The following is a 12,505-nucleotide window of genomic DNA, read 5'->3' on the forward strand; positions in this document are numbered from 1 at the left end:
AGGATGGCCCCAAAACTAGGTGGAAGAAAGAGTGGAGAGGGGTGAGGACAGTATTTACAGAAAACTAAAAATAGAGTACAAGGAGGTTAAATGACTTGCCCAAGGTCACACAGTCACAGACAGAATCAAAAATAGAAGCTAAGTCTGCTGACTCTCCTTCGGCTCCTACTCCTTCAGAACACGCTTCCTGTTTGATCACAGAATCAGTATGGGTCAGATTCACACTGATCTCAGCAGGAGCTTTTTGCCTGAATAACAGCCAGCTTTGAAGATGAAAAATTCTACAGAAGTTCCAAGTGTGGCTGTTACTATTAAAAAGCCATTTTCCTCTTAGGTTAAAAAAAATTACAGAAAACCTCAATAGCAAATCAAAATCTAATCCTGATCTTCCTCCTTCTCCTCTAAGCACAAGAGTTTAAGGGTCTTTTCCCTCTCTGACTTCCTCCCACTACACAATAGCTTTTACGCCAACAGATCCCATTGCCACCCCCTCTCCTAGGATATATATTACTTCTCAGCAGGCTCCAGCAGGAGTAGAGAAGGAGTCAATCTGTGAGGGAGTGAACACAAAATCTCTCATAATAGCACAGAGAAGACAGAAAATTGCTGCCAAAAGTGTAAATTGCTTTTCTGCTTAGGGAAAAAAAAAAATCACTCTGGTCTTTAAAGGCACCCTTTTTTTTTTTTTTTTTTCAGACGGAGTTTCACTCTGTTGCCAGGCTGGATTGCAGTGGCACGATCTTGGCTTACTACAACCTCTGACTCCCTGGCTCAAGTGAGTCTCCTGCCTCAGCCTCCCAAGTAGCTGGGATTACAGGCACACGCCACCATGCCCAGCTAATTTTTGTATTTTTCATAGAGACAGGGTTTTACCATGTTGGCCAGGATGGTCTCGATCTCCTGACCTCGTGATCTGCCCACTTCAGTCTCCCAAAGTCAAAGACACTCTTTTAAACGATGACTCCACAACAGTTAATACACATGTTCTATATATTAAGACTTTTGTTTCTCCATGTCCTCCAAGAATTCTTGACAGCTATATGACTGCATATCATGGATCTGAGGAGTAACATACCAGTTTGAGAGGCAACAGGCAGCTATTCTGTGGAGTCAAAGGCAGGCTTAGTTCGCTGCTCCCCAGGGAGCACCACTTTTTCTAACCCTCAGAGGATACTGTGTGAGAATGAGACAAAGACATTACCTTTATAATGACAGAGGCTGAGAGGGGAAGCAACCTGCAGAAAACAGGGGCCACAGCAATTCAATGTCAAAGCAACGGAAGAACTCCCAGGTTAGAGGAACGAGACCAAAGTGATATTCTGAGGACTGTGTGTGAATCCTCTTGGCTTTTGTATAGGGTCACAGAGAGAAGCATGCTGCTATTTCGAAGACAGTCCAAATGGTGGCTGAGAGCACTTGGTGGTTAAGCTCTGAAGCCAGACTAGATTCAAGTCATAGTTCTGCCACTTACTAGCCACGTGATCTAAGGCAAATTAATCTCTCAAAGCATTAATTTCTTCATTTGACAAGTGGGCTAACAACTACATCATGAAGTTTCCATGCAGATTGAATTAGAATATATATAAAGCACTTTGGACATAATGAACTGTCAATAAATGGTAGCTACGATTATGGTTGTGGTAAATTAGCAGAATAACTGCACAATGAAATTCAGGGCAAGGAACAGACATGACTAAAAGCACAACATTTGGTCCCCTCATATCAAACAGCTTGGGAAATCAAAACAGAAAAGAGGAAAAAAGGCAAGACACTCCAGCTAGTAGAAAGGGAGGAAGATCCATTATAGACAAATATGTTTCCATAGGACAGGAATTTCTTTTTTCCTTCCACCATGGAGACTAGTTAGAATCTAATTCTCTCTGGACTTCTATGTAGACAGTGGAGAAGTGGCTGTATGAAAAGAACACTAGCAAAGGAGACACAGGCATAATGATCCAAGCAGAACTGGAACTCAGTGTCTCCAGCTTCATTTCTCATCCATCCCTTATGTTGGGACTCCCACACTTCCTTTCTGCCTTCCTTATACATCAAATTCTCATTTAGTACTGTCAGCAATATAGAAGGCTTTGGAACAAAACTCTATTTGGCTTGTTGAAATGGTAAAGTATATATCATAAATGAGAAAAATTCAGATCAAAGGCAATTTGCCCTGAAGGGTTAATCAGAATAAATTGAGCCAAATAGTAGCTCAATACAAATAAAGTGAATTGAACTAACAAATAGGAATTTAAAGGTTAAAAAAGAAAATTTGACGACGACTCCTTCTTTCTGACAAATCAGAACATGCACTTCAAGTACGTACTATACCAAAAAGGGTCTGTCAAGTCCTAGTCCAGTGAACTCCTTGCTGAGACCTCCATAGCAGCCTGGCTCGAAGGAGATGGCCTGACATCTTGGTTGCAAGTAAAGAAACTCTATGCCTTTCCATTATCTTGTCAAAATGATACAAAGGTATCTGCAATTAAACTCTAAAGCCAGAATCTCACACTGAACAGTATATTTAAAGGGAGTTAAGGTCTTCATACGGTCCCTGTATTCTTCTAATCAATGTGCCTCTGGCATGTGACTATAAAGATGAGTGTGTTCATCCTAATCCAGCTCTCCCAAGACACAAATGCCACTGCTATCCTGTGGAGCCTGCACATTACCTCTGCCAAGGTATTTTCTTTATCATGGTCTTGTTTGAACTCTTTTTCTGGGAAAGTAAGTCTAGGGCTCTGACTGGACTGGATTTTAAGGAGTTAGAGCTAATCTTGAGAGAAAAGGTGGAGGGCCAAGGAGGGCATCTAAACCAAAGGTCTGTGCAGAATGATAAAAACCTAACCAATAACTAGAAGATATTGATTTAGGCTCCCATCATTGATAACCTAGTCTAACTAGTCTCCCAGGCTCTTTTCTTATTTTTCAATGTTTTGGTTTTTTGAGTCTGGCTCTTGTTGCCCAGGCTGGAATGCAATGGCACGATCCCGGCTCACTGCAACCTCTGCCTCCCAGGTTCAGGCAATTCTCCTGCCTCAGCCTCCCGAGTAGCTGGGATTACAGGTGTGCCCCACCATACCTGGCTAATTTTTGTATTTTTGGTAAAGATAGGGTTTCACCATGTTGGTCAGGCTCGTCTCAAATTCCTGACCTCAGGTGATCCACCTGCCACGGCCTCCCAAAGTCCTGGGACTATAGGCATGAGCCACTGTGCCCGGCCTCAATTTTTAACATTTATTTTTTATTTACGTATTTTTAGAGACAGAGTCTCATAATGTTGCCCAGGCTGCTCTTGAACTCTTGGGTTCAAGCAATCTTCCCACCTCAGCCTTCTGAGTAGCTGGAATTATAGGTGTGTGTCACTGTGCCCGGAAGTCTCCCAGGATCTTGGTCCACCTCCAATTCATTTTCCATTCCGTAGGTAGGAGACACTTCTAAAATGCAAATCTGTTCATTAATTCCTGTTTAAAATTCTTTAACAGCTTCCCATTGCCTTCAGTATAGTGCTCAAATGCCTTAAGAAGGTCTACAAGGCCCTAAATGATCTGGGCTCTGTTGTCTTCCACTCCTCTCTTGTCTGGAACTGGCACACAATTTGTTTACCTAGAACAACCAACCCCTGCTCCAATCTTTCAGATCTCTGTTTATATATACCCTTTTCTGGTAAGCCTCCCCTTATCCTCCAAGACTAACTTAGGAGGCCTTCCTAAAATAGCCTAAACTTATCAGAACACATTCCCTACTGTATAATTGCCCAGTTACATATTCGCCTCTTCCACTACACTTAGGATCTACGAGAGTAGCTTTAGTCACCATGATATACCCAGGATGTAGTACAGTGCCAGACACACAGTAGGTCACGAATACACGTTAAATGAACAAAAGGAAGGGAGTGAAGAGTGAGGAAGGAAGGAAAAGTACCACAACACAGAAGAGCCTGTTCCTGAGAATGGTTGAAAGATGGAGTCTGAAGCGGTTCCCTGAAACCCTGTAGGTTTAAAGCAAGGTGCCTATGCCTTTTAAAGTTGGGTGCCTGTGGCTTTAGCCATAGCAGACAAGGAGACAGACAAGATCTTGTTGTTCCAGAGCAGATGTTAAAAACTATAGTTTCCAAGGGAAGAACACACCAAGAGATGCAGATGCGGGACAACATTTGGTGCTAAGAAAGAGGCTCAGGATATGGGGAGGGAAAACAAAAAAAGAGAGGAAACTGTTTTTGTTGGTTTGTAAAAAGCAAACACACAAACAAACAAAATAACAAAGAAGGGTCAAATCCTGATTCCAGTAAGGTAACCTTTGACAATTCATTTAGCTTCTTTTAATGAGGGACTTGATAGTGATTTTCAAACTGAGTTCTGAGGAACCCTAGGTCTCTGCAGAAGCTCCTCAGGGTATATTGTGATGAAGAGAGAAGGTTCAATGAATACTGCCCCAACTTTAACCAGAGAAAAATTGTTTTTCACACATTGAGGTTCTGCTTAAAGTCCATTTGAAAAAAGGGTGCTTCTGCTAAAAATACAGTTTGAATAGCAGTGGCCTGGATGACCATTCTGATACTTCCCAGCCTTAACAACCCTTGATTCTATGTGACAGATGGGACCCATGTGGACATTGCATTTTACTTTGTACAAATATGCCTCAACTGTGTTGATGACACAGCTGTAGCTTTTCCTGGAGTCTGTTTTCACTGCTTGAGGAGAATGACAGGAAGGGTAAGTAAACCACAGTCCAGGTTCACTGCAAGGCTGAGACAATAATAAAATGCACTGTATTCAACTGTGGCAATACAGAAGCACAAAGAACATTTTTTTCCTAAACAAAGTTTTGTATACCTGTACCCTAGGATTCATCATATAGGTGTCTTGGGTCAGACACAAAGATATTATAGGTCAGAAATAAAGAATACTAGATCTACAGGCCATTAAAAAAATCAATCCAATTCCAATCAAGAAAGAACAATACAAAAATTTATCTAGTCAGTCCACCTGATACCATTACCATTACCATAATGATACTACATTACCATTTAAATGTAGTGCCTATTCTTCTTAACAAGGTATTCTGAATGTACAAAAGAATACAGCAAAGTTACTGTCATTATATACCTTAAAGTCTACCTTTATCTGAAAGTTACAGGCAGGAAATGACATAGATGAGAGGAAGATGGGAGTCTTACAAAATAAGATCTTCAAATCCTAGGCTTAAGATAGAGATCCCTTTTCTGTGCTATTCCTTGGCTGTCCATATTTCATGGAGCACTAAAAGGCCACAAATGTCACTCTACTTCAATTATGAGAAAAGACAAGCAACAATAATGTGATCTTACCTGGGTCCTTCCTCATCGTCCTGAAAGACAAACAGAAAGAAACAGTATTAGAAACCACTGTTGGTACAGACAGAGTCAGATTTCCTTCTTTTCCCTCCCCTCTCCCAACCTGAATGCATGTACTATACATTTATTGTAACAGAGACAAACCAACAGACATCTAAAGTATAAGACAAGAGCTAATATAATCCTATGTTCAAACTGCTCAGTAGAGATGAACTGATAATTTGCCCTGACAAGCAGAGCAGAGAAGTGAATGCACAGACCTAGGAGGCCTAAATAATAGCCTTGCCTTTTTATTTGTATGGCTGGCAGTATTTAGTTCTTAGCAAAGTGAGAAACCCAAAATAGAGGCAGGTCTTAGGCAAAAGCTAGCCAGTTCCAAAAGCATCAAGCTGTTTCCTTCAAAGACTCATTTCTGCCTTGTTCTAGCATTTTTCATCAAACATGAACACTGCAATTCTAATGTAAAGAACACTGTGGTATAAAGGGCATTGAACTGGGACTCAGGAAATTGGGATTCTAGTCCAGGCTCTGTTACTTATTAGTTTTGTGTCCTTGGGCAAACATTAATTAATCTGGACTTTGGTCTTCTCCTCTGTAAGTGGTTAGTTCTGGCATTTGATGATCCATATCATTCTTCCACCAAACAATGGCTCTTCTTTCTTGTCCACTTCTCAAAAACAATGTGTGAACATTATTTTTCCAGGTATGGCATTCTCTCAACCTAACTTTATCAGAAGTGATCACAGCAGATTCCTTTGAGCTTCCTTCTGTGATCAAATGAGATTTTTCAAATAACTCTCAAGCCTTTCCCAAGGGACCTCACTCATCCTTTTAGTGTCAGCAGATCTTTTATATCCTTCTTTTTAGCCATTCAGGGGTAGTCTTAATAGAGAATGTACATTCTGGTTGTACTCCTTGGAGAATGAATGAACAAATGAATGAATAAATGGTTCCTACTGGTATAAGGCAGAATGAGCTCTCAAGTCAGATGTTCTGGGTTCAAGTCTTAACCCTGTCACTTTACTGCTTTATTAGCCTACTCATGTTATTTTGCCTTTCTTAACTTCGATTTCCTAATTTGTAAAATGAGGTAATAATTGTCTCTGTATCATAGGATAAGTATGAGGATTAAATGCAATAATGCTTATAATCATCAAACACAGTGCCTGTGACACAGGATGTATTTAATAAAGGCTATTTATCAGTATCAGTAACAATTCAGTAAGATTCATTAAGAAGCTACTATGTATATGCTAACTAAGGAAAAACAATCACCCATAATGATCTAACCTTCTAGGATTTTCGAATCAGGAGTACGAGAAACAGGCAGAAAGAAAATGAACTATTAGTAAATGTGTTATGAACAATACCAAAGACAAACAGAATAATATGAGAATCAACAGGGAAGTTATGAACACTGCCTCTGCTGGAGAAGGTGGGAAAAGCTTCACATGCAGAAGGTAACATTGATATTGCCACTTTGAGGGATAGATAGTATTTTCCCAGGATGACAACAGAGAAAAGTGGGAAGGACACTGAACTAGCAAGAGCAAAGGCAAGTTTCTAAAAATGTCTTGTTCAAGGAACCTTGAGTTCTGTGAAACTGGAGAATGGGGATGTGCACGTGTGTGTTTTGGGCAGGGTGCTGGGAGTGGTATAAGGTTGGAACTGAGGGCAATGTGGGGTTAAGCGTGACTGAGGTAAAGGGAGACTGCCAGGGTGAAAGCCTGTAAAGCACAGCTGCAGCCAGAAAGGTGATTTAAATCAGACTAGCCATTTGAGGTCGAATAAGAAGGGCATTTTTGGCAGACTGTTAAGCATCTGCAATAGTGGGAAGGGCGTTAATCATCCACACTCCAACTAGAGGGAAGTAGGGCGAGTGGTAGAGGGAGGGTATAGGGATGGTGGATAATTTCTTCGCATTTTTATCATCTGGTATGTCTCATGGGAACTATAATATACCCATAAAAAAGTTATACAATTTAAATTTAATATGAGTTACATAACTATGAATGACACAATTAAATCCCAACACAAATTTTTCTATGATTTTTGGATGTTTAACCCTAACTGTCTAAGAGAACTTTATGGAAAAAATATCTAAACTTTCTCCCACAATTTAGAGCAAGTCCTCCTCACGATCACATACTTTGGTGTAATGATTAAGAGACAGGGTTTCTCAGTTATAATATAAAAACAGGGTCTCAAATTCTGGTTCATTAATCCCAACAGTGAAGCTTTTGGCAATTTACTTCTCCAAGGTTCAGTTTCTCCATCTGCACATAAAGATCCTAGTTCTTACCTCAAAGGGTCACCATATGGATTAAAATAAATGAGAAAATCTGTGTAAAAACTAAGCAAGTGTCTAGTACCTTGTAATCGTTCAACAAATGACAGCCATTATTTTTACTTTCCCTGAATTCCTGAATTGTTAATTAATAACATTTCTAGGGCAGAGTAGGGAAGGACAGAAAAGATGGGACACAAAGTTTTGCTATATGTTCATCCAATTCTACTGCTTATAGATGTATGCTTCTTTTCAGAAACAATGGTCACTGTTACAAAGCAAGAATATACACACACACATGAATTATAAGGCCGTTTTGAAAAGGCTGGCACAGAGAGAATTGCTAATCTTGCTAGTAAAAGATGTGCATGTGATGTTCCTGCTACCTGAAATGCATATCCCTATTCTAAAAACCTAGCTAATTCCTATGTATCCTTTAAGATCAAGCCTTACTCAGAAACTTCTTCACTAACATCTTGAATAAGTTAATCCTCCTTTCCCCCACATCTGTAGGGTTCGCCACTCTACACTAGTACTTAGAGAAGAAAACTGACAATGACAACATCAAACAGTGCCTCCCTCTTTGGATTTCAACTCCTTGAAAATAGGAGCTTGTATTTTGCTCATTTCTGTATTCACTGCACCTAACACAGCACAAGGCTCATAGTAAATAATTACTCAAGATATAGGTAAGGTTTAAGATTAATTTCTTCTCCTATTATGAGCAAATTCTGGTTTCAGAGAATATCAGAAGTGAGAGTCTATTAAATACCAACTTCCATTTAAATGACTTGTTAGATTAAGCACTGCTCCCAAATCCCTAATTAAGATATCACAAATGCTCTTGATTGGGCAGACTGCACTCTTGTGCAACCTCCCATTTCTACCTCTACCAATGGAAATGTTGTTCACCAAGAATCAAACAAGGCTGTTTATATGAACTTGTAAGGATGTCACATTTAATTAAATAACAAAAAGTGAATGCAAGAGAGATAACTTGCTCACATAAAAACTAAGTTGAATGCATCCACAGTATTGATAAAGATGAATTACTTAAAAATTGTTGTCAATTTTGGTGTAGGTGAAACACAAGCAAAATACTAGAAACAATAAGTTATAAGAACTAAGATTCTGGATTCAGCTTGCTTTGAATGGTATCACCCTCACTATAGAGAGTCTGAAATTAGACCTTATAAATGGTGCAAAATGGGTGTGGTTTATGCCAGAAACATGACATTTAACTCTAATTAGCAAAACCATATTTTCAAAGGCCTTGCCTCGGAATAAAAAAAAGTACAAATATATGTTTCAAGTTTAAAATAAATGGTTATCACATGCATGTATCATTTTTAATGGTTTATCCATCTGAAAATACTTTTTCCAATATTAGCTCATTGCAACTCACTACTCTCCTTACCAAACTGGACAAAAGACAAAAATGCTCACATGACATATAAATAAAGACACATCATTTTTTAATACTTAGCTTTAGTGAAGAGTTTTATAAAATGATGTAAGTAAATTCCACAAAGAGTGAGAAAAAAAATAAAGGAGAAGAGACTACTTCTCTGTTTTATGAGGCTAATATAACCCTAATACCCAAACCTGACAATGGCATTACAAAAATATACAGACCAATATCCCTTATGAACAAAGACACAAAACTTCTGAACAAAATATAAGCAAACTGAATCCAGATTATACATCATGGCCACATGGGAGTTTATCTCAGAAATGCAAGGTTAGTTAATATTGTAAAATTAACCGACATGATTAACCATTACAATAGAATAGTGAAAAAAATGCATATGATCATTTCAAGAGATACAGAAGACATATCTCAAAAAAGTCAACATCAGTTTGTATAAAAGCCCTCAGCACATTAGGAATAGAAAGGCACTTCCTCAATCTGATAAAAGGCATCTACAAAAAACATCATACTTAATAGTAATATACTAAATTCCTTCCTTCTAAGATTACGAACAAGGCAAGGATGTCCACTTTTACCACTTATGTTAGACATTGCACTGGCGGTTGTAGCCACGGCAATAAGACAAGACGAAGAAATAAAAAGCATAAAGATTAGAAACAAAGAAGTAAAACTGTCTCTATTTGCAGATGACATAATTGCTGATACAGAAAATCCTAAAGAATCTACAAAGCCACTATTATAACTAATAGGTGAATTTGACAAGGTTACAAGATATAAGGTTAATATATAAAAACCAATTTTTTATATACCAACATAAGCTGAAAAATAAAATTTAAAAACAATTCTATTGTCAATAGTATTGAAAATATTAAATAACTAGGAATAAATTTAATAAAAGCCATTAATACCTTTAAATGAAAACCATGAACCATTTCTGAGAGCATGTAAAAACTGACTTATAAATGGAGACATATGTTCATTCAAACTGCTGTTCTGCAGAGCTAATGTGTCATTTCTCTTTAGCTACTCTGCTTTCAAGATTTTTTTTCTTTGCCGTTAGTTTTCAGAAGTTTGACTCTGATGTGTCTGGGTATGAATTTCTTAGTTTATCTTGCTTTGGTTCACTCTGCTTCTTAAATCTGTAGGTTTATGTCTTTCAGCCAAATTTTAGACATTTTAAGATACTATTACTTCAAACTATTTTTTCAGCTCCACATTCCTTTTTCCCCCCTTGACACTGGTGACATGTATCTTTCATTATTGTCCTATAAGTCCCTGAAGCTCAGTTCGATTATTTTTCCATGTTTGTTGTTGTTGTTTAGATTTGATCAGTATCAATCTATCTTCAAATTCACCAGATCTTTCCTTCAATTTGCCATTGAGCCCATCCAGTGAATTTTTGGTGTCAGTTACCATATTTTTCAGTTCCAAAATTTTAATTTGGTACTTTTTAATATTTTTATTTCTTTATTGAGGTTTTCATTTATTTCCAGAGTGCTTGTAATTGCTCACTGAAACATTCTTACAATAGCAGGTTTAAAATCTTTGTCTGATAATTCCAACATCTATGCCATCTTAGAGTTGGCATACATCAATTCTGTTTTCTCCTTAGAATTGGGATTTTCATTTTATTTTATTTTTTGAGACAGGATCTTGCACTGTCACCCATACTGGAGTACAGTGGTGTAAACACAGATGGCTGCAGCCTTGACCTCCTGGGTTCAAACGATCCTCTTGCCTCGGCCTTACAGAATTGAGATTTTTACTGGTTCTTTGGTCTGTATCCTGGACATGATGAGTTGTATCATAAAAATCTAGTTCCTATTTAAATCTTCTATTTTAGCAGTCAACATGTTTAGATTCAGAATGCATGTCCTGGACCCTTTCTGTGAACTATGGTTCACATGTCACCTTAAGTTTATAAAGCCTCTACAGTGCTATTCTTGTCTGTCCCACTCAGATGACAGGACTCCATTCTACATTCTTTGCAGAGCTAGTTGGGGAGGAGGAGGGAAACCAAATCATTACTACAGGGCAGGAGTGAAAGATAAAATTCCAATAACTGATTCAGCTGGGGAAATGCATAGCCTAGTTAACGCAGGGGTGAGAGGGAGAAGTTAGAGCTCTATCTACAGTCTCCAAAATGAAGAGGTACTACTTCCTCTGTACCATTACTGCAGGGTAGGTTGGAAGTCAGAGTTCTACCCACAGATGCATGGGAGATGGGTACCACTGATTACTGAGAGGAGCAGGGCCAAAGGTAGAAGCAAAAGTTTCACCCACAGGTTCCGTAGAGAAAGATACCTCATTAACATAGGGCATATATAAAATTAGTTAGTTTCACTCACTGGCTCCACTGCTGCAGTGCCAATTGGGGTTGAGGAGCAGTGCCACTTTTTTCATGATGTTTGCCTCCCGAAGCAAGCCTTTCTTGGTTTTTTTCTTTCTTTTCCTTTTTTTTTTTTTTTTTGTCTGTGTGTATTAGTGTTTTCAGTTTGTAGAACACCTGGCTAGGATATACAGGAAGTAAAGAAAACCCCAGAGAATTCACTGCCTTGTATTCCCTCAAATCCCAAGGTCCCTGATCAGTATGCCATCTTTTCTCCACCTGCAAGAGTCTTTTGGTGATGATTTCAGTATTTTTGCCCAGAGATTTCTACTGTAATAAGTGAAAGGAGTAAAACAGAATATGTTTACTCCATCATGCTCAGAAGCAGAAGGTACAATTTGCTTTAAATATGCCAAAAATAAAATAGATTGGTGAGTGGAAGGTTGAAAAGATGACTAGATATGTAATGAAGCAAGTATGGCAAAATGTTAATAGAGAATCTAGGTGGTAGGTACATAGGCATAATCTGTAAAATACTTTCAACTGTGCTGTATGTTTAAAAATTTTTATAATAAAATATTGGGGGAGGTCTTTTGGCTGAATTCAAAATGCAGGTGATTTTTGATAAATTCTACACCATAAAAATAACATAATTCCTCTGATGAGTGAAAGACAGGTACTGGATATGTGCTCTCACCAATAACTTACCAGATTAACTGGAACAAGAGGCTATTAAATAATAACAGCTCCTTGTAAACACTCTAGTGGCTGAATGCTATCTCTATTTTTAATAGCTCATTTTGTCTGTAACCTGGTCCTTAAGGCTTGTCAGCTCTTGCATCCCTTTAAAAGTAATTTCATCAGAGTTAACAAGCATAGTACCGTTGAGTTTCTTAAAGACAGCTAAGGTCAGAGAAGGACTAAATTCATAGATTAAAATGAAAATAAAAGAGAAGAATAAACCTCAAAATTAAACCTTTTTTTTTTTTTTGAGATGTAGTGTCGCTCTGTCTCCCAAGCTGGGCTGCAGTGGCCACAGTCTAGGCTCGCTGCAACCTCTGCCTTATGGGTTCAAGTGATTCTTCGGCCTCAGCCTCCCAAGTAGCTGGGACTACAAGTGCTCGC

At 38.4% G+C, this 12,505-nt stretch overlaps 1 protein-coding gene across 1 annotated transcript in view; it reads right to left on the reverse strand.

Annotated features, from left to right (window-relative positions):
• TRIM44 (tripartite motif containing 44) overlaps positions 1-12,505 on the reverse strand; it is a 134,888-nt gene that overhangs the window by 61,424 nt on the left and 60,959 nt on the right. Inside the window, exon 4 of the mRNA XM_008001947.3 lies at positions 5,327-5,346. Coding sequence (XP_008000138.1) covers positions 5,327-5,346 — 20 coding nt within the window. The remainder of the gene's footprint in view (positions 1-5,326; positions 5,347-12,505) is intronic.

Source organism: Chlorocebus sabaeus, chromosome 1 (assembly GCF_047675955.1).
Source record: "Chlorocebus sabaeus isolate Y175 chromosome 1, mChlSab1.0.hap1, whole genome shotgun sequence".
NCBI lineage: Eukaryota > Metazoa > Chordata > Mammalia > Primates > Cercopithecidae > Chlorocebus > Chlorocebus sabaeus.